The sequence below is a fragment of the Ovis canadensis genome, chromosome 8, assembly GCF_042477335.2.
Source record: "Ovis canadensis isolate MfBH-ARS-UI-01 breed Bighorn chromosome 8, ARS-UI_OviCan_v2, whole genome shotgun sequence".
NCBI classification, from domain to species: Eukaryota; Metazoa; Chordata; class Mammalia; order Artiodactyla; family Bovidae; genus Ovis; species Ovis canadensis.
The window spans coordinates 59,121,803-59,148,033 of NC_091252.1; the positions used below are offsets into that span (position 1 = coordinate 59,121,803).

Genomic DNA, 26,231 nt, shown 5'->3' on the forward strand with positions numbered 1-26,231 from the left:
GTGCAACACTATGTAGTGTGAAAAAGAATATGAGGCTTGGGATACTTTGATATGGAAAAAAATCCAAGTTATTATATATATAAAGAAAGAAGTAAAAAGTGTAAGTTTATGTGTTACTTGATGTGTAAAAATAAGAGACCATTTGCCACAGCATATATGACAAATCACTTCTATGTGGAATTAAAAAAAAAAAACTAGTAGATACGGAGAACAGATAGGTGGTTGCCCTAGGTGTGGGGTGTGGGGTGGGTGAAATGGATGAAAGGGATCAAGAGGTACAAGCCTCCAGTTATATCATAAATAAGTCCCGAGGATGTTAATGTACAGCATGGTGACTATAGTTAACACTACCATATTGTGTATTTGAAAACTGTTAAGAGTAGCTCTTAAAGTTTCTCATCACAAGAAAAAAAAACTGTGACTATGTGAGGTGAGGGATGTTAACTAGATGCATTGTGGTAATAATTTTACCACAAAATATACATGTATCAAATCATCATGTTGTACAACTAAAACTAATACAATGTTAAGTGTTGTTTATATCTCAAAGCAACTGGAAAAATACAGGATATAAAAATGTATGTTTGTATTTACTTGTACCTACAAGATACTCTGAACAGGTAGACCAGACATGAATAAGAGAGGTACCAGGGGGAAGGGGGACTTGCCTGGCGGTCCAGTGGTTAAGACTCATGCTTGCAAAGCAGGGTCTCTGGGTTGATCCCTGGTCAGGGAACTAAGATCCTACAAGCCCCACGGCCAAATGAAGAACAGAGAGAGAGCAGTAACAGTGGTTGGAGGAATGGGATGAACGGAGGCACAGGTAGAAAGCCAACTTATCACTGCATTTCCTTTCTCTTTTTAATTGTCAAGCCCTGCAAATATATTACCTACTTAGAAAAACTGAATACGAATTTAAATGGCCCTAGATTTGATTCAGAAGCAGAAGCACAGGAAGCTGCCTCCCAGGGAGCCAGAATGGTTGGCATTTGAACCAAGGGCAAGTCCATGCTTTCTCTGCAGAATGGGCCAGAGGGGTCTAAGGGAGCCAGGCTTGGCCAACACCCACTGCCTCTCCCCTCCAGCTGCAAACTGCCCCAAATGGCTGAGGAGCTTTGGGTGAGTTTAGACTTATTAGTAAGCCCAGGACCAGCAGTTTTCAGCCTTGGTTTCACATTAAAATCATCTGGGAGGCTTTTAAAAACATTAATGTCCAGGTTCCATTCTGCCCAGATTGGCACCTCTGAGATGGGGCCTAGATGTTGGATTTTAAAATATTTTATTTATTTTGAAGTCTTAGTTGAATTTGTTACAATATTGCTTCTGTTTTATGTTTTTTGGGTTTTGGCCAAGAGGCATGTGAGATCTTAGCTCCCTGGAGAGCGAACCTGCACCCCCTACGCTGGAAGGTGAAGTCTTAACTGCTGAACCACCAGGGAAGCCCCCTAGATGTTGGTATTTTGCAAGCTCCTCATTCACATTCCTAAACTCCTGTCTTGGATCATCTGCGTTGGTTCATTGACCCAGAAAGCCGGAGAATGGAAGAGAGGATTTCCAGTAGCTTTAAAGAAGAAATACCACAGCCCATCAAACTTGTCAAGATCAGGTCTGAATGCAAATAGTTTTCATCTGACTTAATTAGGGTATGTGATCAACCTCTCGTTTTCTCTCGCTCTGCAGCCCAATTCTTAAACGAAGCCCTGATATTACGAAATCGCCACTAACAAAATCAGAGCAGCTTCTGAGGATAGATGATCACGATTTCAGCATGAGGCCTGGCTTTGGAGGTATGAGGCATGCACTCTTGAGGCTCGTCTTCTTTCCAGGTCCTTCTGTCTGTCTGTGGGCAGCATCTGACCAGGGAACCATTCAGCATTGCTCCCTACTCCAATCAGGTCTGCCTAGGTTGTGAACAAGGCCTGAGCCCTCAGCATCATCTGAGCACCTGCTCTGGCTAGCCTGCCTTGGACTCTGCTGAACACATTCTTGGGAGGCAGCTGCTGGTTTGTGGCCAGACCAGCCGAGCTGTCCTCAGGCCATGGCTCCCAACAAGGATGTCTCAGTATTAGAGAGGCTAATAGCTGGCTGTGGGGACAGTTGCAGTCTAAAGTTGCCTCCTGAAAATGCTTTGAAATAACAATTTTTTTAAATTGGGTCTTCTAAATTTATTTGTGGAAGCAGTTTTTGAAATTTTCTTAAATGATGCTCACTTTCATAGCTCCTAGAAATGCACAGTTTTTAAAATAAAATGTAAAAGTTCTGTCTGCAATATACATTTAAAAATGTACAATAATCATACCCCTAAAATCATGACTATTATCAATTTAATGTGAAATATGAATCTTGGACTAAATTTGTTCTTATCCTGGAGCTGGCAGACAGAACTCTGGGCCCATATCCTAGGGTAGAGTGTGGTCTGCTGAGTTTAATTAAATGAAAACTCTTTAGAAAATAATGAGTTAGTGCCAGAGCCCTTTGAAGCTTAGCCTGCAGCTGCCACATTTCAGATTTCTTAGTGTCAAATAGGGTTTTCATTCTTATGAGGTTTTTTTTCCTCCCACTGGGAAAAAAATATTTATTTCAGAAATCATTCTCATGCCTTTTACTTCTTCCAGTCACTTTTGCCTAAAGGATAAACAGGTTCTAGAAGGGAGTCTTTATTCAGTCCCTAATCTGCTGCTGTTGGACCCAAATTCACCTTTTTACTCCGTGATGATATTCCATGATGATATTCTGTGATGCTGTTCCATGCCTGTCCTACACACCTGAAAGCAGGGAGGGAAAGAGGCAGCAATCTACTTCCCTGATAATTCTTTCTTTTTATACATATTAAGTTTTTATGGCCTAGAAATGCCCCCCAAATATAATATTTTCATATCCACCCAGTGTATCACATCCCCCATGGAGGCGACTCCATCGTCTAGCAAAGATACAGATCAGTACCTTGGCAAATGTTTTGAATATGACCTTGGTTCTAATTCACCAAGCAGGGCCTTTCTCCTGGCCAGAGACACTGGCTTCCAAGATGAAAGAGGGTACAAAATCAGGAGGTAAATACAAAAATTAAAAAATATGTGACTTCATGTTAAGGAGTAACTCTTTAGATGGGACCCAACTTTGACCCAGGTCTCATTGTTCCTTTAGATGAGCATATGTAACCAAAGACAAATGCTTTGCATTAACTTCCTCATTTCAGAATCATCTGACTGATTCAGACCAAATAGGAATTTTTTTTTTTTTACCTTCACTGGAATATTCTAGGGAGCGAGCCCATGATGCCACCCTTTTATCTCTGGTTTGACTTTAGCCTGGCATGTGGGACACCAAACCTTCAAATCTGAATGTGCTATGAGAAATACTGCTTATGCCTGTCTCATTCGTAGTCAAAGTTCAAATAAAAAGAGTAAATGCTCTTGCCATGCCCCGTCCCCAGGGCCAGCCATTCCTGTTGGCGTGGACGTGCAGGTGGAGAGCTTGGACAGCATCTCAGAGGTGGATATGGTAAGCGCTTCTCTGGCCAAGGCTGCGGGTGGGGGATCCCCTTGGGCCCTGTGCTGGGCCAGGAATGCCACACACCACAATTCCCCGGGCTCACAATCCCGGGGCTCACAACCCCGGGCAGTGGGAATTCCCACACTTGATTTACAGGTGGCTCAGCGAGGTCGAGACACTTGCTCAAAGCTGCCCCGTTGGCAGGGAACAGAGCCGCATGACAGACATGACCGTCCCCACCCCAGTGTCCAGGCTCTTGCCACCTGCATGTATTCTCTGCATGCTGTCCAGCGTAAGCAGCGGGATCCAAGGAGCCAGACACAAGCTACTCCTGTGGACTCTGTGTCTGGCGGTGAAAATGCAGAAAAAGCTCAAGTTTCCTCTGTTTTTCTTTTTTAAATCGGCTTTGATTAACAAACAGAACATTCTGCAACTCCTTGACCTACAGGACTTTTTAGAAGCTTGTCTTAGCTGCGGAGAAGCAGGCCTGAGACTAGCACTCGGGCACAAGCAGTTTAACGGCAGCCACCCCAGTATTCTCGCCTGGAGAACCCCGTGGACAGAGGCGCCTGGTGGGCTGCAGCTGACAGGGCTGCAAAGAGTCAAACGCGACGGGGCGCACACACAGACACCAAGGAAATACAGGAAAAGAGTGGGGGGATTCTCTGATGACCCAGGGCTTAGGACTCCATACTTTAACCACTGAGGCCTGAGTTCAATTCCTGGTCCCAGAATGAAGATCCTGCAAGCTGCGTGGCACAGCCTGTGTGTGTGTGTGTGTGTGTGTGTGTGTGTGTGTGTGTGCGCGCTAGCTCATTTCAGTCATGTCCAGCTCTGTGTGACCCTATGGACTGCAACCTACCAGGCTCCTCTGTCCATGGGATTCTCCAGGCAAGAATACTGGAGTGGGTTGCCATGCCCTCCTTCAGGGGATCTTCCTGACCCCAGGAATTGAACCTGCATCTCCTGGGTTTACCTGTATTGGCAGGCAGGTTCTTTACCACTAGCACTACCTAGGAAACATATATATATATATGTTATATATATATATATATAACAGAAGAGGGTGGAGAGGTGAGACAGGGAAAAGGAAGGAAGCAAAAACAGTCATGTCATCAGATCAGATCTATGTGAGAATCAGTCCCTCTGGGCTTCTCTGCTGCTGCTCCTAAGTCGCTTCAGTCGTGTCCGACTCTGTGCGACCCCATAGACGGCAGCCCACTAGGCTCCCCTGTCCCAGGGATTCTCCAGGCAAAAATACTGGAGTGGGTTGCCATTTCCTTCTCCAATGCATCAAAGTGAAAAGTGAAAGTGAAGTTGCTCAGTAGTGCCAAACTCTTAGCGACCCCATGGACTACAGCCTACCAGGCTCCTCCTTCCATGGGATTTTCCAGGCAAGAGTACTAGAGTGGGTTGCCATTGCCTTCTTCGCTGGGCTTCTCTGGGAGTCAGCAAAGAGCTCACCTCAGGGTTGTCCCCACTGAGGGGCCAGAGAGCTGGGTTATCCATCCCCCTTACCCATCCCCAGCCCCACTCCCTGGCTGAGGGCTGCTTCCAGACGCATGAACTCTTAGGCTGGCAGTTGGCCCTGTGTGTGGGCAGGCTGCCCTCAGGCTGGGGTCCCAGCAATGGCAGGAGCAGCCTTCTGCAAGTGGAGGCAAGTGCCCAGGGGTGGGGTGGGGTGGATTCAAGGCCCCCTCTGTACAACCTCCTGCTGAGTCCCCCATGCAGGGTTCCCTCCCTCATGAAGCAGCAGAGACTAGAAGCAAGGCCGCCCTGGGCTCAGTTCACTCCTCAGCCTAGTGGTGGGGGTGCAGGGTGCCCTGCTATCACCCGGCTGTTCAGTGTGTGGGCTCCTCCTCCCTACCCTTGGTCCCAGGACTTCACGATGACCCTCTACCTGAGGCACTACTGGAAGGACGAGAGGCTGTCCTTCCCGAGCACCAACAACCTCAGCATGACATTTGACGGCCGGCTGGTGAAGAAGATCTGGGTCCCTGACATGTTTTTTGTGCACTCCAAGCGCTCCTTCATCCACGACACCACCACAGACAACGTGATGCTTCGGGTCCAGCCCGACGGCAAAGTGCTCTACAGCCTCAGGTGAGCCCTTCCCAACGTCCTTCTGGGCCTCTTCCCCTCAGCGTCCTCTTAACCCCAAAGCTGGGAAGAAGTACAACTCATTTGTCAACCAAGAGTATCATTGCTCCCACCACAGCACTTTTGCTTTTGGCTTTGAACAGTGAAATTCTAACTTTCCAGGGGCTCTGACTTTTCAACATCAGGAAAACTTTACACATGAGTAAACATTTTAAAGAATTATTTCTCCTTAAAAATACATTTGGGGAAATTTCTCATACTGATGCTTATGATTTAGGCCCTGTGCAAGTTCAATTTCAAATGTTTAATGAAGGTTTTAGTTCTCTAGTAGGAGTCAGAAAAGTAGATAATGTAATTCTTCTCAAAGACCTGGCTCCTTTGACCTCTCTGATTCCCATGTTGGAATTTTGCTTTAAAAAAGGCATTTACCTCACCTGGTCAGTTTAGCCATGTTTCTTTTTTAAAAAGTTCCTTCTCACCAGAGTGTCTTCCTTGAGAGACTATGGGGAACCCCGGGCCACTTGAGGACTTTAAATGGTATTTTGAGCATCACTTCGAAAACATAAAGAATAAAATCATTGAGCACAGCTGACTTAGAAATTTTTTTTCTTTTTTTTCTTTATTCCTTCCTTCCTTTCATTCATTCATTCTTTCTGTGCAGTTGATTTACAATATTACCTTAGTTTCAGGTATATGACATACTGATTCAATATATGTATAGACTATACTCCATTAAGTTATTATAAAATATTGGCTATATTCCCTGCTCTGAACAGTAGCCTTAGAAATGTTTAACTACTCATTAAGCACTGACCTGGATAACCTTCCCTTAGCCACAGACATTGCAGTGGGGCTTTCCCTGTATGCCCCCTTGAGAAAATCTTGGTGCCCACCTCCCCCCGGAGGACGTGTAGAGATGAGCTGCAGGCCTTTAAAGAGCAGCACCTCAGCTACTGGCTGAGATTTACTCCTTCTGTGCTGTGCTGAGAGTGCATTTCAGTTTTACAGACTTTATTTTGGTAAAGCTGAATCCACACACCAGTGTCTAAGAAGGGAGTGCCTATACCGATGCAGTGTATTTTTAGAGTCAGAGATGGCAATATTGAAGCTGAATTTCTGCCCTAAAAGAATATTTATAGTAATCTTTTATTACTTCATCCTGACTTAGAATCTAAGCAGCTAGGTCCCAGACTCAGAGTTTTACTTCTGTTCTTAACATAACATTAATTTTTAATAATGGCTATGTTTGGGACCTTCTTGGTGGTCCAATGATTAAGACTCTGAGTTTCCAGTGCAAAGGGGACTCTATCCCTGATCCCACATGCTGAGCAGCATAGCCAAAAGAAAAAAAAAAAAAACAACTTATGTTTAACAAGAGGCTTTCAAACTTCTGATAGTCTAGCATCAGGTCTCATGAACTGCTGGAGGTCCAGTCTGGCACTATTGGACATGACACCAGAGGCAGAAGAGAGAAAAGAGGAAGTGGAAAACCTCAGTTCATTCAGCATCAAAGTTGTCAGTGAGCCTCCAGGTGCCTAAAAACATAGAATTTGATTTTTCATTGCAAATGAAATCATGGATTTGTTTAAGGGAGAAATAAAGAGGTCCAAGTTAGTGAGAGCTGTCACTTTGAGATTTATTTGGGGGAAAACATGGAGGAGCTGGGTACTGTCACCTCTGTTAACAGCAGGTTAACACCAAATCAGTACTAATCTGTTGCCCTCCACCGCATCCATACTCATTGATCCATTCAGCAGAATGTGTTTTTATTAAGACTGGCCGCCAGAGTTGTACAGATAAAAACCCTGTCAGGTCTTGTCTTAAGCTCTGGGTACATAAAGATGAATAGTATAAAGTCACTGAGCTTAGCATGATTGCAGCCTGGTGGGGGAGCCCTGCAGGAACCAAAGTATTAGATGCAGAGAGAGGCACGGACACCAAGGAGGTATGGGCAGGGAGCGACAGGTAACAGGATGGTGAAGTTTCCTAGGCATCAGGAGACAATAACAAGTGAAATTCACAAATGAGATGCTCCATCACACTAGGTAGATTGAAAAATCAATTCCATGGTTCTTGAATTCCCAGTCAGTTTCAAGATTTGAGAGTCAATGATTGTTGGGAGGAAGAGATTTTTCTTGGGAGAGAGGTGTGGGCACGCCATTTGCCGGACTGCACAGGACACATATGTGCTTATGGTTGGGGGACACTGCAGTTAGAGGGTGAGAGAAGAGCTGTTTAACTGCTGAGGGGCAGAGCTAGGAGGAGTTTTGGCTCTCATGGGGCCAGTCTGCATTCCCAGGCTTGTTGGGAATAGTTCAGCATGTGTGGCATGGAGAGTGGTGAGCCAAGAGATGCGGTGGGAGATGCTGCTGGAGGATGGAGGTGCCCAGTGGGGGGAATGAAGGACCTGGGAAAAAAGTCTCAGCTTCAACCACATAGTGGTCCCAGAGAGCTTGAAACCACCTCACCAGAGAACCATCCCTCTCTTATCTCACTTCTACCCATGTGGGAGGTGATTAGAGATGGGCAGACACTGACCACTCAAACGCCAACTCTGTGCCTTAGCTGGGAAGGAGGAGCAGAAGTCTCAATGTGAATGAAGTCTGAAGTGTCGATACCTTGGACCAAAATTCTTTGTTTCTGAACTGAGATATGTTTGGTTACTTGTGAGGGTTTTGACTGCCTGTTACATGAGAGGGTTAAGCAGGAAAATCTCAGGACTGGCCAAGCTTCCAAGGGAAGATGCTCTAGATGAAATAATTCAAAAGAACTTGAGGGAAGCAACAGTGAGCATGGGTGAGATTATACCACACGCTGTGCTTGTTCAATGCTTGGGTTACAAGTGGAAAAGCATCAAGTCAGGGTGCCAAGAACAAGTCTGATAATGTCTGTGATTCTAAAAAACCTGCTCCTGTATCAACTGACAACAGAGAAGAGCTATTTAATACTTTCTTTCATAGCAAAACCTACCTGCATTTGACATTGGATGTCCCCAAAGTTTGCCACAAGTGTCTCCAAGCTTAGCTCCTAGTTTCTTTCTTGCTGGTGACGCCATCATGTGTGGTTGTGCTGGTGATGTGCCCATAGAAATTGGAGCCCACCCATTAGGTGTCCAAGTCAGAGGCTGGCCTGACCACCCCCAAAAAACATCCTGTGTATCAGTATTCCCAGGAGAGATAAGATGATCCAGCTGCTAACAATATAAGATCCCTCCCAGACCACAACACTCAAATGGAATGAGGAAAATAAGGCAAATATCTGGATAACTGAGTTTCAAAAAAGCTCTTTTCCTTGAAATTTCCATTTAAAAGTGGTTTTTCCTCTTTGGTCATGAATTATCCAGATAATTTTCATAACTTATACATAGCCAATTTTCTGTGGCTGAAGGAAAAATAGTATGTTCACTAGCTAGTGACTGTTAATCATACCCTGCCATGGAATTCCTCACTGGGTGGGAAATCTTTCTTCTGTGACTAACAATCTGTATTTGCTTATTCTTTGATGCAAAAGCCAATTTTCCTGTGTAAACTCTGAAGCAAAACCATTAGATGCCAGCAAGTGCTTGCATGTTGATGCATAAGATCTTCCAGTGTTTTTCCATTTTCATGATCTCCATGGAATTATCCACTAAGAACACCTGCGCCCACTAGTAGATGTTATTATCAATATAGAAATATCAACATTGTAAAAAAAATAAAGTGCCTAATTTGGCAACTGGCATAAATACTTCATGAATATTATTGTAAAAACATTGTACACAAATAGTGAATGTCAGTAAAATCAAGAAAAGAAGAATTTGAATGAATCTGAAACAGGAGAGCAATATACTCTTACAGTTTCTTTTAAGAAACCATAGGAGCTGGGGTTTCACGTTGTTTTATTTTTTATTTATTTTTAATTTCAGAAGTGGCTCTTTTAAAAAATATTTATTGAATTTGTTACACTGCTGCTTCTGTTTTATGTTTTGGTTTTCTGGCCACAAGGCATGTGGGATCTTCGCTCCCTGACCAGAGACTGAACTTGCGCCCCCTCCACTGGAAGGCAAAATCTTAATCACTGGACCATAAAAGAAGTCCCCACATTGTTTTATCGATGGAGACCATTGCTTCTCTAAAATGCTTGCATGCGATGGGGCTTAGTGGAGTCATTGTTGGCCCCATGGTGAGCCTGGGGTTAAATATAAACACCCAAGAGTTCTCCAGTGTGGAAATCACACATAAGCTATTTGGTTCTCTAGGTCCTGCACACTGTTTATGAACTATAAGATTCTATATTGGGAGGAAGCAGAGGCCTTTTCTTTTTGTTTTATCATTCTGTGCTTGTATTTTGCAGCCTCTGCACATTTGGACTTTATCCGTTTGTTTCTAGGGTTACAGTGACCGCCATGTGCAACATGGACTTCAGCCGGTTTCCCCTGGACACACAAACGTGCTCGCTTGAAATTGAGAGCTGTGAGTAAGCCTATGCTCAGACAGCCCCTGCAGACCTTAAGTTACCCTAGAGCCTCTGACTCTCAGGAGTAGGAGCAGGATGTGTTCCTATTTGTGACTCTGCTTTTTTTTTTACAAGAAATTTAATCTCTTAATAAATTTTAATTAATTTATTTTCAATTGGAGGATAATTGCTTTACAATATCATGTTGGTTTCTGCCATATATCAACATGAATTAGCCATAGGTATATGTATGTTCCCTCCATCTTGAACCTTCCTCCCACCTCCCATCCCATCCCACCACCCCTCTAGGTCACCACAGGTGACTATGCTTTTGAGATGACTTTTCAGGTAGAAGCAACGTCTTGGGTAAGTTTGAAAGTCAGGAACAAATTTGGCACTAAAAACCTTCTATTCCCATAATTGACCCTTTTAATACTCATGGCAGTGGTTATAAACTCGGTCCTGTGGAAACTGAAGGTTTGCCAGTTTCCCAGGGCAAGTGCCTGGGGAAGGGGAGCTGAGGGCTCAGCAAACGTGGGTCTCCTTCCAAGCCCCCACATGGCACTCATCACACAGTCCACCAGAGAGCTCCTTATGGATCTCTGTTATTGCTCTTCTGAGTAGGATTTCCGCTGAAGAAAGAATTTCCTGGCAAAAACAAGTTGGGCAGCAATTGCCCCAGGGTACAGCTGCTGTGAGTGCAGGTGGTGGCTGAGACACTCAGGCATAACCTAGGGGCCTTGGGAAACTTACACACATGCAGAAACCCTGGAAAATTAAATAGCCATGGGAGGACCAAGGCTGCGGCCGCGTCCAGGACTGGCCTCCCTAGCTCTCTGTGCACCTGTCCGTGCTCCAGTTTCTGCCAGAATGTTTCCTCTGACTGTCACAGTCTGATCCACCCCCGACCACGACTCCCTCTACACTCGTCTCAAACCAGCGCACACCCACTGACCCGTCCCGGCCCGTGTCAGAGTCTCAGTGAGGACTTTCGTTGGCCCGGCGCATCCTGGTAAGCCTGCCATGGCCGTGGTGGTGGATCAGGAGTCCTCTGGCTCCAATCACCCAGGGCCGAGGAGTTCAGGGACATGGACTCCACACATAGGAGGGACAGCTCTGTGGGCCGCTCAACGTGGGGTCAGGGAGAATAAATCCCAGGACCAAGGGAGTGACTGCCTCGTGCACCATGGCTTTCCGCCTGCTCTGTCCTTTAATCCTCCCAAGCTCCCTGTGAGAAGGTTACTGTTATCTCCTTTATGGAGCTTAACAGAGAAGGACTAATTTTGCTTTCCCCACGACACCCAGGCAGTGGTACCCGTCAGGCTTCCACCAGAGAAGCAGAACCGTAGAACAGGGGTCCCCAGCCTTCAGGATCTAATGCCTAATGATCTGAGGTGGAGCTGATGGAATAATAATAGAAATAAAGTGCACAATAAATGTAATGTGCTTTAAACTATGCCCCTACCCTGGTTCATGGAGGAAACTGTCTTCCACAAAACTGGCCCCTGGTGCCAAAAATGTTGGGGACCACTGCCATAGCACATAAACAGGGAGAGGCTGGTGTGGAGGACTGGCTCATGTGAGCATCTGTAGGGCAGGTGGTGGCAAGGGCAGGCTGCGGCCTCTCGGGCAGGAGCCCACCCTGCTGTCCACATGTGGAATTTTATCTTCCTCCAGGGAACCTCAGGTCCGCTCTTAAGGCCTTTCAACTGATGGGATCAGACCCACCCAGGTTATCCTGGGTCATCTTTATTTCAAGTGAGCTGGGTGTAGATAACACAGCAACAAGCATCTCCCCAGCAGCATCCAGATTAGTGCCTGATTGAATCCCTGGATACTTCCGATAGCCTGGCCAAGTAGACACGTGAAAGGGGTCATCGCATAGGTCAAAGGTTAAAGGTAGAATAAGAGAGGAATAAAACAGCCTCGGGGAGCCCCAGAAAGAACTGTCGACACAGGAGCAGCCCCTTCAGGTTTTACCCCTAGATCTGCCCAAACAGCAGGTAGGTCTGCCGGGTTTGGGTAAGCAGTATGCTCACCTAAAATAAGTGGGGTGGGGAAGTATGGGGCCAGAGGGAGGGATCCTCAGGGAAATCCCCTTGATTCTACCCTGGGCAGAGCAACGAGAGGTCTACAGAGAAAGACCTTGTTAGGGTGCAAATCTCCTTGTGGGTCTTTCCTTGCTAGAATGCAGCCCCTATTACCTGAGCATGTTTAAAGGTATTTGCCATCAATGATGCATCATCACCCTTTGAAAGAAGAAAGGGCTAAATTACCTGTGGTTTAGAAAGTTGAACTATATGCAATGTTGCTGCCTTGGACTGCAAGGAGATCCAACCAATCCATTCTGAAGGAGATCAGCCTTGGGATTTCTTTGGAAGGAATGATGCTAAGGCTGAAACTCCAGTACTTTGGCCACCTCATGCGAAGGGTTGACTCATTGGAAAAGAGTCCCACATCTGATGATGGGAGGGATTGGGGGCAGGAGGAGAAGGGGACGACAGAGGATGAGATGGCTGGATGGCATCACTGACCTGATGGACGTGAGTCTGAGTAAACTCCGGGAGTTGGTGATGGACAGGGAGGCCTGGTGTGCTGCAATTCATGCAGTCGCAGAGTCAGACATGCCTGAGCGACTGAACTGAACTGAACTGAACCTGCAAAATAAAAAAAAATTTTTTTTTTAAAGAGCAAATTGTAGTTTCTGGTCTACAAAAATAGCAATTTCATCTGCTTTTAGGCTGACTTGAAGGGTGAACACTTGCAGTTAGGATGAGTATTTAGGCCGGAGAGCTTTGCCCTGATGATTCTGGAAGACTGAGGAGAATTAGATTTGTCTTTTTGGATTTTGTTGTGCTTTGTTGGACTGCAGTTTGTTTATTCAGCTGATCTTGTTACAACCTCCACAGAGCCTCGCAGACAGGCTCATCTTTCCTGGCGTCTGATGCCATCTTGTCTTTTTAGATGCCTACACGGAAGATGACCTCATGCTCTACTGGAAGAAAGGCAATGACTCCTTAAAGACAGACGAGAGGATCTCCCTCTCCCAGTTCCTCATCCAGGAATTCCACACCACCACGAAGCTGGCCTTCTACAGCAGCACAGGTGGGGAGGAGGGGGATGGGGGGCGGGGAGGGGCAGGGAGCTAAGAGAGAGGGCTACTTGGATCTCAGGAGGCGTGTGGACTGGTTGAGCAGAGCCTGTGCCTCTAGGATTTGAAACCAAAGATGAGATTTCCAGATCGGGTCTAGAGGGCGGTGAGCACAGGGTGAGAAAGGTTTTTTGATACCACCACAGCATCAGAAGTGATAACCTAGAAAATCTTAATAAAAACTCCAACATAAGCCCTCTGTGCAGGTCTATTTGAGACAATTGCATTGACAGTTTAACAGCAGAAATTTCACCCTGATATGACTCCCAGAGACACCTCTCCTATGGGCAAAAGATAGTCCAATTTCAGGTTTATTGTTTTCTGTTTATGTTCGCTTGACTTCAGCCCCTTTGAGTTCTTCTCTCTTAACCAATCCCCTGCTGCCATATTGTTTGCACAGCTCCTCTTATGACCCTCTTGTGAGCCACAGTGCAGGAACTACAGCCCACGGGCAGTGTCGTTGTTTTTTGAACCGAGTCTGGGCAAGCTTGCCATTGTCACCCCCTGCCTCCACCACCATATTGTCTGAGGACAGGCACTGTGGTCTTCTTGGCAGCTGAGGTTACAGCTGAGCTTCACTCTCTCCAACCCTTGCCTCTTTCTTAACTAATCCCCTTTCAAGATGACTTTGCTCTTATCTTTCTGCAATTTCTGTTGCTAAAACACTGCATGGTTGAGTACACTCTTTGATCTGTAACAGGAGGCATTGCTCATTTCCAACATATGGTGATATCACATCTCTTATCTTTTGCACACCTCACCCACCAGTCTTGGTCCTTTGGGGAACCCTCATTCCTTTGACTCTTAGCATTTTGACATTCCCTCTTGTCTGAGTGTGCTTGGGCTGCTATAAAAAACTACCATAATTCTCTCTGTGTGTGTGTTTGTGTGTGTGTGTGCGCTTAGTTGTGTCTGAGTCTTTGCAACCCCATAGACTGTAGCCTACCAGGCTCCTCTGTCCATGGGGTCAAGAATACTAGGATAGATCACCACTTCCTCCTCCAGGGGATCTTGCCAATGCAGGGAGCGAACCGGCGTCTTCTGCATGTCCTGCATTGGCAGGCAGATTCTTTACCACCAAGCCACCAGGAAGCCACAGACTGGGTGGCTTCTAAACAACAGAAACTGGTTTTGCACAGTTCTGGAGGCTGGGAAGTCAAGACCAAGGAAACTCACCCTACTTACAACCCCACAGAGCCTCACAGACAGGCTCATCTTTCCTGGAGTCTGAAATATTCAGTGTCTGATGAGAGCCCGCTTCCTAGGACTCACTGTGTCTTCACAGGAAAGAAGTCGCAAGGGAGCTCTCTGAGGCCTATTGTGTAAGGGCACCAATCCCATTCACAATGAAATAAAATTCACAAATGAAATTCACCTTCCAAAGGCCCCACCTCCAAATACCATCACTTAGAGGATTAGGTTTCAACACATGAATTTGAGAAGGACATATTCAATCTCTAGCACCTCCACAATCACTTTCTGGAGCTGTTATAAATATAACCGTTGCACTAAAATTGTCCTGGGATGCCAGTTTTCCAGTTAATGTTGCCAAGTCCCCATTTTATTTTCAGTTCTTGTCATGTCAAGTTTATCCTGCCTTTTCCTCTCCTTCCACCATTTTTTGTTCCCTTCAATTCCTCCATACAAGTTTTCCTTGTAAAGAGCACCAGGGTGAAGCTAAAGCATAGCCGAAATGTACTGTTGTAGTGAGCGTGGTATTTTTACTTTAAACATATTTTTCCCCATAAAGAAATCCAGAGGGAGTTGTTAAATCCACACATCTCAAGCTTTAACATATGTAGGAATCATGTGGAAAGGAGTGTTGAAAGAAGTTTCTTTTTCTTTTTTTTGACCACAGTGCGGGGCTTGTGGGATCTTATGTCCCTGACCAGGGGTTGAACCTGGGCCACCACAGTGAAAGCACCAAGTTCTAACCACTGGAAAATCAGGAAATTCCCAAAAGGAAGTTATGATTCAGTAGATCCAGAGCAGGGTCCAAGAATCTACGTTTCTAACAAGCACCCAAGTGATGGTGATGCTGCTGGGCCGTGTGCCATATTTGAGTAACAAAAGTCTTACATGGCCTTCCTGAGGGGTTCCCTTTGTGTATAGGATGGGGGCCAAAGATTCCTTGAAATGTACTGACCCTTATGATATGGGTTATCATATAATCATTCTGTTCCATGGTTTTTCTGTCTTCCATTTTATAAAGATAGGGTAAGTTTCCAGGCAAGCATCTAAGGCATTTATGATTCTCTGAATAAAATCTGTCCTATGGGGAGGCTAAGCGGCTATGGTGTGTATTCTTTCTTCTTCCTGTGTCCCGCAGGCTGGTACAACCGTCTGTACATCAACTTCACGCTGCGTCGCCACATCTTCTTCTTCTTGCTCCAAACCTACTTTCCTGCCACCCTGATGGTCATGCTGTCCTGGGTGTCCTTCTGGATCGACCGCAGAGCCGTGCCCGCCAGAGTCCCTTTAGGTAAGCAACATCTCAAGTGCACGTTCAAGACATCTGAAAATACAAGGAATTCCTTCCAGATAAAACCCTTCTTTCCAAATGGGTCCTGAATCCCTGTAGGCATTATAACTCAGAAAAACATCAAGTTATTCATTCACAGGTATAATGCCACTATTAGGAATCTGTGTAGCAAAGCCGTTTCTAGGTCCCCCTGGGAATCCACACAAACAGTTCATCTTTTAATCGTAGTAGAGCTGAGTTCTGGAGTGGGTTGTTCTGGTCTCCGGTGCTTTCTCTGCTCATCTGGATATGAAAGTCACATTCTGTAGCAGGGCTTTTCAAAAGGTGGCTCAAGGGATCTTTGTGATAGATTCTCTGGGGGAAATTGTTTAAAATGAAGAATCCTGGGGTCTATCTACATGTATAGGATCAGAATCTCTGAGAAAGTTCCAGGAATTTGCATTTTGAACAAGCTCCCCCAGTAAACCGTTTTTTTCTTTTTCTTTGATGTGGATCATTTTTAAAGTCTTTATTTAACTTGTTATAACACCTTCTGTTTTATGTTTTGGTTTTTTGGCTGAGAGGCATGTGGGATCTTAGTTCCCTGACCAGAACTCGAACCTGCTTCCCTGCATTAGAAGGTGAAGTCTCAACCACTGGACTTCCAGAGAAGTCCCTCCCCTAGTAATTCCTATACATTCTTGACTCTGAGAATCCCTACTGTACTATCAATAGCTGTTTGCCATCCACTCTCCTCCCTGATTTAAATATTGCACCCATTCCACACGCATCCCCATGGCTCAGAGGTCCAGGGGCTTCAAGGGAGAGAATGACTCACCAGGTTTTAGTGAAACTGGATTGGTGCTGGCTCTTAAGATGACCCCAATCCGCTGTGATTTGGTGTTTGCCAAGCAAATGTTCTGAGCTTAATTTGAAATCTCAGGGACATTCCCACTGACAGATGCCCTGGCCTTTAACGGCGGTTCTGTAGCTTGAACAGTTACTGTGCTGAATAAATAAATATTCTAGTTTCAGAAATCTGTCTCCCATAAATGAGGTTAACATCATTCTTGGTAAAATTGACAGGGTCCTTAAGTCAACACTGCAGTATGGGCAGCCAGGTCCAGGACCCAGACAGGCCCTGACAGCTGATAACACAGGCCAAGGACTACAGGATTCTATACCAGCAACAAGGACACAAAGATTAAAATATAACTTGTGTACTTTTCCCCCCTCTTTTGGAGAAGGAGTTCCAAGAAACATACATACCTGCTCGTATATACAGTCTTCTTCTTATTTTGTTTATAAATATTTATTTTATAAATAAAGTTAATTAATGTATTTTTTGACTAGTTTGCAAGGTTTGTGAAATCTCAGTTTCCCAACCAGGGATTGAATCCTAACCACTAGACTACCAGGGAACTCCCCTGCAACCTTTGTTTTAAACAACTGAATGTAAAGAATTGTCTTACTGCTAACATGTCAGGGGCTCTCTGCACAAAAACAAAGTGATAAAGGTGCCATGATGAAGACTCAAGGAGGGGGATTTCCCTGGCAGTCCTGCACTTAAGATGCCATATTTTGACTGCATTAAGGCTCCATGCTTTTACTGCAGGGCACACAGGTTCAGTCCCTAGTCTGGGAACTAAGACATGCCACTGAGCAGAGCCAAAAAATAAAAAGATTCAGGGATACGGCTGGGAACAGAGTAATAGGAGAAACTTCATAAAAGCTAAAACTGGAAATGTGAGCAGCTGGAGGGGCAGGGAGGGAGACGTTCTAGGCCAGAGGAGCAGCTGGGAGAAAGAAGAGAGGCACGGAGCCATCCAGTGTATTTGGTGAAAGACAAACCCCTGCACCTTTCTCTCTGTGTCTGCAGGGATCACCACGGTGCTGACCATGTCCACCATCATCACGGGCGTGAACGCCTCCATGCCCCGCGTGTCCTACATCAAGGCCGTGGACATTTACCTCTGGGTCAGCTTCGTGTTCGTGTTCCTCTCGGTGCTGGAGTACGCGGCCGTCAACTACCTGACCACTGTGCAGGAGCGGAAGGAGCGGAAGCCGCAGGAGAAGGTGACTTTACCATGAGCAGGAGTGTCTGCAAGGGTAGGATTTGGTCTAGCAAAGGACCTTGGGCAGGTCCGACCGCCTCAGTAAAATATGGTAATGACACTCCCTTCTCCACTATTTCACCAGTTAGCTGTGAAGAACAAACAAGAGAATAAGTTTAAATGGTGTGAAATTTACTCTGAGCTGCCTCTTTTACTCATTCAAACATACATTTAGCATCTACCATAAACTAGCTTCGGAGAAGGCAATGGCAACCCACTCCAGTACTCTTGCCTGGAAACTCCCATGGACGGAGGAGCCCGGTAGGCTGCTGTCTATGGGGCCGCACAGAGTTGAACACAACTGAAGCGACTTAGCAGCAGCAGTAGCAGCATAAACTAGCTTCCTGGAAATGGCAACCGACTCTAGTATTATTGCCTGGAAAATTCTATTGACAGAGGAGCCTAGTGGGCTGCTGTACATGGGGTCCCATAGAGTCCGACATGACTGAGCGACTTCACTTTCACTTTTCACTTTTCACTTTCATGCGTTGGAGAAGGAATTGGCAACCCACTCCAGTATTCTTGCCTGGAAAATTCCATGGACAGAGGAGCCTGGTAGGCTGCTGTCCATGGGATCTCAAAAAGTCAGGCAGGACTGAATGACTGAGCACCCACACATAGACCAGGAGCTAAGTCAAGTTAACTAAGGCATCTCTTCAATCTTGGTGGTGTTCCTAGTTCAGGGATAAAAGTAAATGGCAATTCAACATGGTGGGACAAATGATTTATGAACATAGAGGAATCATAAAAGAAGCTTCCAGCAATGTCTCTTTCCAAGACAGTCTTTTAAATAGTTGCATAATAAAGAATGTTTTGGATGTATTATAACATGATTTATTCCCCTATTGATGGGTAGTGTTTTTCTTTTCCATTTTTTGCCACTATAATATATGCTGCAATAAACATTATATATATGTATTATACATAGATAGATGGATAGATATATTTGTCTCTTGAAAGCTTATATATATATAAGCTTCCAAGGAACCGCATCCTCCATTCTAGGAAAATTTCCTTCATGTGTGAGCTCATACAACTCCCATCACTTCCCAGATCACCTTCCCTCCCACCTGGTTTCCCCTTCATTCTCCTGTCTGCAGTTCAGTGATTATCTCCTCCAGAAAACTCAGGCTCTGTAGAGGAAACTATCCCCACAATGCCACACCTTTCAAATTCCCACCCCATCTCTCTCTCTTTCTCTCTCTCCGCCTCACCCCTCACCCCCTCACACACACACAATAACTGCAAACATTTCTATCAGGAGTCATATCAGAGAACACGGCGATTATCTGATCATGACCCTTCTTGTGGGCCTCCAATATCACTTGGTGTTTCCTAACAGTTGATGGGTTACCTGCTCTTTCATTGATAAAATGTTTACAGTGCCACCATCATTATTCTCCCAACCCCTTAAAAGAAAGGACTTCCCTGTAGCTCAAATGATAAAGAATCTGCTTGCAATGCAGGAGACTAGGGTTTGATCCCTGGGTCAGAAAGATCCTCTGGAGAAGGGAATGGCAATCCACTCCGGTATTCTTACCTGGAGAATCCCATGGACAGAGGGGCCTGGTGGGCTACAGTCCAAGGGGTCACAAAGAGTCGGACACGACTGAGCAACTAATACACACACCTTGAAAGAAAGTAGGAAAAGGCGATCCCTTCCTCTGTGCAACTTTGTTGGTTGAGTTGCATTCCAGCGTGCATTTGCTATATCCGCAGCTTCCCTGCACCTGCGGGTTGCCTCAGCCGCGCGCAGTCCTCCTGGACGGCAGCTACAGTGACGGGGAGGTGAATGACTTGGGCAACTATACCCCCGAGAACGGAGACAAGCCCGACAGGATGATGGTGCAGCTGACGCTGGCCTCGGAGAGGAGCTCCCCACGGAGGAAAAGCCAGAGGAGCAGCTACGTGAGCATGAGGATTGACACCCACGCCATCGATAAATACTCAAGAATCATTTTTCCAGCTGCATACATCTTATTCAATTTAATATACTGGTCGATTTTCTCATAAATGCCTGTAATTCTATACATTTTACATTCTTATGTATGTACTAGAGAAATAATTGAGTGATGAGACATAATTTAAGGCTATGATGAGAAGAAAGCTCCCAGTACCCACCCTTCTCCAGCTTTCCAAAACTACGCTGACAAGGCACTTACTGTTTAATTTACACTTGTTAACTGCTTATTGTATACACAGCATTATACTCGGTACTGAAGGTATAGAGACACCCGGAGCAACTGATGGTAGTTGTTACTGGGATCTCTTAGAAAAGCGCACTGCTTTTCTAAGAGAAAAGGCACCCTGGGGTGGGGTAGGCACACTGTAGTTCAACCTCTTTTAGACTCTAGATACTTATTCATACGAATCATATCCTTTATGTGAGTGTGACTCTATTCGCTGGACCAGGTGGATCTGGGAAGCACCTAAAGTTCTTTTGTTGTTGTCATTTAGTTGGTTAGTCATGTCCGACTCTTTGCGACTCTATTCTTGCCTGGGAAATCCCATGGACAGAGGAGCCTGCTGGGCTACACAGTCCATGGGATTTCCCAGGCAAGAATACTGGAGAGAGTTGCTGTTTCCTTCTCCAGGGGATCTTCCTGACCCAGGGATCAAACCCACATCTCCTGTATTGGCAGGCTAATTCTCTACCGCTGAGCCACTCATTTACATGCACCTAAATCTCCACTTTGACCAAAACTTATGCTTCAGTCTGTAGCCTCTTACCTATTTTATATGCATCTCTTCGTGTTGATTTCATTACAAGGCAATAATAATATTCCTACTTTATTTACATCTTGTGGTTCCTAAGGTTTCACCTCTTCACAAGAAAAGCTCTTTAGATTGGTACAGTGGTTTCTGATTTTGGTAGGTATTTCCCTGGTAAGGAAACTTTGAAGAAGAGAGTATTTGCAGGCATTTTGTCAGTTTTGTCATAGGGGTAACTAGCCTAGAAAATTTGTGTGAGTGTTCCCTGTTTGATAATCACTGCTTCATGAATCTCCACCTTGCAGCATGTCCAAGTTCAAAGTGAAGTTAGTAATGTGGTATCTTCACTGATGAACCTCGGATTAGACCAACTTTTTTCTGTATAACCGTGGCAAGGAAATGCATAATTTGGGACTACCTATAATTTGTTAGGATGAGAAATACATGGTTACTGAATGTAGAAGAGAATGCCAAAATGAAAAAGAAATGGTTACACATCACTGGACATCTCCATTTATGCTCAGTGAATACCACCATCTTCTGTGAACCAGAAAGCAATGGCCACTGATATCAGGGCAGCGGATAAAGGAGAGGGTTCTAATTTGGTGTATTATTTAAACAACATATAGCTATTCATACTGTATAGCCACAGGATCAACTCCCATCAAATTTATACATAAAGCATTTGTTTGAAATTCAAGTAAACTCTATACCCTATTATGTCATTTTTACTCCAAAGGTAATTTGACTGATCCCTATATCACGTTATTTCTTCATGAAGGCTATACTTTGGTCTTTGAAAAACAAAACCAACAACAACAACAACCAAAATTTCAGAAAGTCTAGTTACAGGGGAATCTCTCATTTTATTGAAATAAAAAAAAAAGCTTTTTTTAAAATAGCAAACTCTAGTAGAAAAATGTAAAGGAATATAGATGAAATAGTTAAATGTCAACTTTTAATACTAAAAACATTTTTAGAACATTACCTTTTTCATGCTTATTTTATGAAACAATTCCAATCAAATTTCAAAAACATCTCTGCCACTTGCTTCTTCGTCAGAGCAGGACCACTTTGAACCATCTGGGCGGGTTTCCAGGACACATAATCTGAACTTCCATCCACAGCATTTGGGGAGCTCTGCCATTTGCCAGCATATAGGATGCTGTATTGTATTAGTCCGCTCTGACTGCCAGAGTGGAGTACCATAAACTGGGCAGCTTAAACAATAGATATTTATTTTCTTTCAGTTCTGGAGGCTGGAAGTCCAAGGTCAGGGGGTTGGCAGGTATGTTTTCTCCTGGGTCTGTCTCCTTGGCTGGCAGATGGCCGCCTACTTGCTGTCCTCATCTGGCCTCTTTCTCTGAGTACATGCATGTTTGATGTCTCTTCTTTTAGGTGACACAAGTCATATTGGATTATAGCCCTGCCCTTGCGATCTCATTTAACCTTAATTACCTCTTTCAAGGCCCTATCTTCAAAGAAATCACAGGGGTGAGAACTTTAAAATACAAATTTTGGGAAGACACGATTTAGCCCATGTGCCTATGGGAATTATTCAGCTTCATAACAGTATATCTAGTGCATCTGAGGGCAGGAGGAGACGGGGGTGACAGGATGAGATGCTTGGATGGCATCACTGACTCAATGGACATGAGTTTGAGCAAGATCCAGGAGATAGTGAAGGACAGGGAAGCCTGGCGTGCTGCAGTCCATGGGGGCACAAAGAGTCGGACATGACTGAGCAGCTGAACAACAACAACAACAGTGCATATTACAAGTATTTACTCTTGATCTTTACAACATTATCACATACAGTATTGTTTTCTAGAGTGATCTTTAAAAGGCTTGTTTACATTGATATCTATACTAGTGGTATGAAGAATGTTATTGAATTCATGTTCAGTGTCTTTGCTACCTTTTCTAGCAATTCTCAGGTGACCTCTACAAGCATCTAACAGCATTGATTGAGGTGACAGTACTGTGCTCTCAAAGCTGTCACTGAGACAGGACTCTGTAATTTGACTTCATAAAAACCCAAATACAAAGCAACTCTCCTTTCTGATAATTTTGGAGAAAACCACCCTTTATATGTGGACATCTATAGTACTTAATAACTTGTTGGCTTGACTGGAGAGTAGAGAGATTTAGTTAACAATATTGTCTAGTTAACAGGCAGGTATGAGGACTTCCCCGCCGATCCAATGATTAAGACTGTGTCTCACTGCAGGGGCATGGATTCAATCCCTGGTGGGGAGACTAAGATCCTGCATGCCATGCAGTACAGCTGAAAAAAGAAAAAAAAAGGCAGGTATCACATGAATACTGAACAAATAAACAAACTGTCACTCACAATGCATAAACGTTAATATGAGGAAAAAATTTTTAATAGTTGCACTTTTCTATTTATTCATTTTTAATAGTGGCATGTTTTGTATTTATTCATTCATTCACCAAGTAATTCTAAGCACCTAGTATGTAGCATGCAATGTTCAAGAGCAGTGCTTCTCAAACCGTCTGTGGTGAAGGACCAGTTTGTTTAATTATTTTATATTTCCAATTCACTGGAGAACTTCACAAACTTAGATCTGAGCCTGAATTCCACCCTGTAGGAACGTGGACTTGTGGGTTTGACCATGGAGCCCAAAACTGTGTGTGAATGTAAGTCATAATGATCACAATAAAGCATACAGAGAAAGAACATTTCATTCTGATTGTTATTAAAAAAGCTTGTTACAACTGAGTGTCTTTGTATGGGAAATTCCAGTGTTTGCAGTAATAAAAAAGCACATTATCCAACAAACACATTAATAATGTTAGAATAAAATGATTTAGTTCACTGAAGTATTATCACCGGAGAAGGTGATGGCATCCCACTCCAGTACTCTTTCCTGGAAAATCCCATGGACGGAAAAGCCTGGTAGGCTACAGTCCATGGGGTCTCGAAGAGTCGGACACGACTCAGCAACCTCACTTTCACTTTTCATTTTCATGCGTTGGAGAAGGAAATGGCAACCCACTCCAGTGTTCTTGCCTGGAGAATCCCAGGGACAGCGGAGCCTGGTGGGCTGCCGTCTATTGGATTGCGTAGAGTTGGACACGACTGAAGCGACTTAGCAGCAAGTATTATCACCACTCTCAAAATAACTGGATGCTTTAACTTTTCAATTTTATATTGTTTAGTTTTTATCTATATATAATTGGGACAAATACTTGTAATTCCCAGAAGAGCGCTGACATTACCTAGGAACATGTTAGGAAAGCAGAACATCAAGCCTCGCCCCACACCCAACTAGAATCTGTATGTTAACAAGTTCCCCGGGTGACTCTTACATACATTCAAGTGAGCAAAGCACTGAACTAGGTTTGTGTAACCATATACCTTTAGTATCATTCACAAAAAGTTATGGAAGAGCTGCATTTATACATGAAGCAACTCAGCATTTCATGCTTACTCTATGTGGGAGGAATACTTCCTTTCTTTCTATCTTTTTTGTTTTGGAGGGGATGGTCATTTTTAAAGTTATAAAAAGCAGAAAAAAACCCATTCATAATCCTATTAGCCATGGGCAACTAGTGTTACTTCTCATCTTTTTTTCTACATAGTTTTGTATAGTTGCCACCATATTTTATATACAAATTGATACAGGTTTTTTTCCATGACATAGTATGACCATTTTCCTACTAAAAACTCCCTATATTTTGCAGCCATTAGAATCATTCCATACTATGAGTGTACATGGCAATCTTTTCCTTAACACTGGATAAAAAAATAATACTGTGATGAATCTTAGGGAAATATTGTCACACTCTAGACTTAATTTCCTCATATTAACAATGAATGTATAGAATGGATGCTGATTTGAGATCAGTATTAATATTATATTGAGTAAATAGTGTGTAGTGTAATTCTAAGTTCTCAGCTTTTTAAAACTTTAAAAATCACAAATGGAATTAAACTGTACCTTGTTAATCACTCATTATGTCTGACTCTTTGTGACTCTATGTGACACCATAGCCTGCCAGGGTCCTCTGTCCATGAAATTCTCTAGGCAAGAATACTGGAGTGGGGGTAGCCATTCCCTTTTCCTGGAGATCTTCCCAATTCAGGGATCAAACCCAGGTCTCTTGTATTGCAAGCAGATTCTTTACCATCTGAGGCAACCAGGGAAGCTCAAAACTATACCTTAGTGATTCAATGGAACAGTAACCCACTCAAACGAACTTAAGACCACAGGAATCACAAAGACGTGAAGTAAATAAATGGCTGTGCCTGATGAGCACTTTAACGATTGCAGACAGCTTCTCTTTCTCAGCAGTTTCCTTTTTTTTTCAGTGTGATTTGCTTTATTCACTATGAAGATTGTCCTTCTCTGCTCACACATGACATTCACCTCCAGATTCATTGACTTTAAAATCCCAGAGGTCATCATTCTCTAAATGACCTCAACTCTTAATTCCCAGGAGAGCTGTCTCTCCACCCTTTTCAAAATTCCATTTTAGTTTGTATAGGCCTTCTACTGAGCTAAAAGAAGGTGAGCTGGCCCTTCAGGAGATGTGAAAAGAATTAGAAACAAGAGTAAGAATAAGCCTTTTCCTACTCAGCCTACCCTGCACTCAATAATAGCTGTCTGCTAATGAAGCCAGAACAAGGACACTTCACAGTGTCAAAAACAAACAACCCACCCTCGCAAATAACCAAAACATCAGAAACTGGTTCAACGTGAAGAACATGCTTCTGTACAGGCAGAAAAATGTATTTCTTTGGCAATGGGAATGGATAAATCAGGGCCATATATTAATAGGTAATAAATACAGTTATGATATATTGGGGGTGAGGACAGAAAACAAGTTTTATTAGTCAAATTGTTGTCATCTTAGAATAAGAAATCTATGCTTTGTGAGTTAATTTCTAAAGTTTTGTTATTATTTCCCCTTGATTTTCTAAATTCTTTTGTTCCAACCTTGGATCAATGAAACAAGTAATATGTAGGCCAGAACTTAGAAAATGGCCAAGGGTAGGTAGGGTAATAGCAACATCAGAAGCTGGGAAACATGGGCTAAAATCTGATTGGAGAGACTCCTAGAGATAAGGGGCTTCCCCAGGTGGACCCAGTAGTAGAGAACCTGCCTGCCACTGCAGGAAACATAAGAGATGTGGGTTCATTCTCCAGGTTGGAAAGATCCCCTGGAGGAGGGCATGGGAACCCACTCCAGTATTCTTGCCTGGGAAATCCCATGGACAGAGGAGCATGGTGGGCTACGGTCCATAGGATCATAGAGTTGGACATGACTGAGCACCATCATAAACATCTGAAACAGCTGTGGCTGCGATCTCTTTCTGGCCGGGATTTTCTATTATAATCTCCTCTTACATACATATTTTTTACAAAAGAGCTTGTCTTAAAAACACACAACCCACTTGAGTGGGAGGTAAGACAATGGGAGGTATACCAAACAGTTGCTGTGGGTAACCGCTCCATCTTTGAGGAAACATTAGGCTGAACAATAACTGAGTAGCCCCTCACCACTTTCAGAGATTAATGGACAGACAACAACTTAAAGTTTTGCTAAGATTTCAGCTGCACCTAAGTCTACTTCTTCACAGGTGGCCTCTTACTCCTCTATCAAGCTAAAATCAAACTTCAATTTTTATAGTTCAGGGGTACTTAGATTTGGATCAAACTCTTTTAAGCTTCTCATACACAACACATGATCCTCCTGTGAGGAATGAGTCAGGTCTGATGACAAGGCTTGAAGTGATGGT

General features: G+C 44.0%; 1 protein-coding gene across 2 annotated transcripts; it reads left to right on the forward strand.

Annotated features, from left to right (window-relative positions):
- Nucleotides 1–1,768: 1,768 nt before the first annotated feature.
- LOC138444815 (gamma-aminobutyric acid receptor subunit rho-1) lies at nt 1,769–20,182 on the forward strand. Of its 2 annotated transcripts, XM_069598290.1 has the most exons (8): nt 1,769–1,787; nt 3,434–3,501; nt 5,372–5,595; nt 9,961–10,043; nt 12,991–13,131; nt 15,507–15,659; nt 17,518–17,714; nt 19,472–20,182. In XM_069598290.1, the coding sequence occupies exons 1-8, from the start codon at nt 1,769–1,771 to the stop codon at nt 19,763–19,765; spliced, it is 1,179 nt and encodes a 392-aa protein (XP_069454391.1). In that variant the 3' UTR covers nt 19,766–20,182. The 2 variants fall into 2 exon arrangements, 1 of the variants encoding a protein (XP_069454391.1); XR_011258605.1 differs by lacking the exons at nt 1,769–1,787; nt 3,434–3,501; nt 5,372–5,595; ... (2 more) ...; nt 17,518–17,714; nt 19,472–20,182 and adding an exon at nt 10,924–11,038 and having other exon boundaries at nt 12,991–13,052.
- Nucleotides 20,183–26,231: the final 6,049 nt, after the last annotated feature.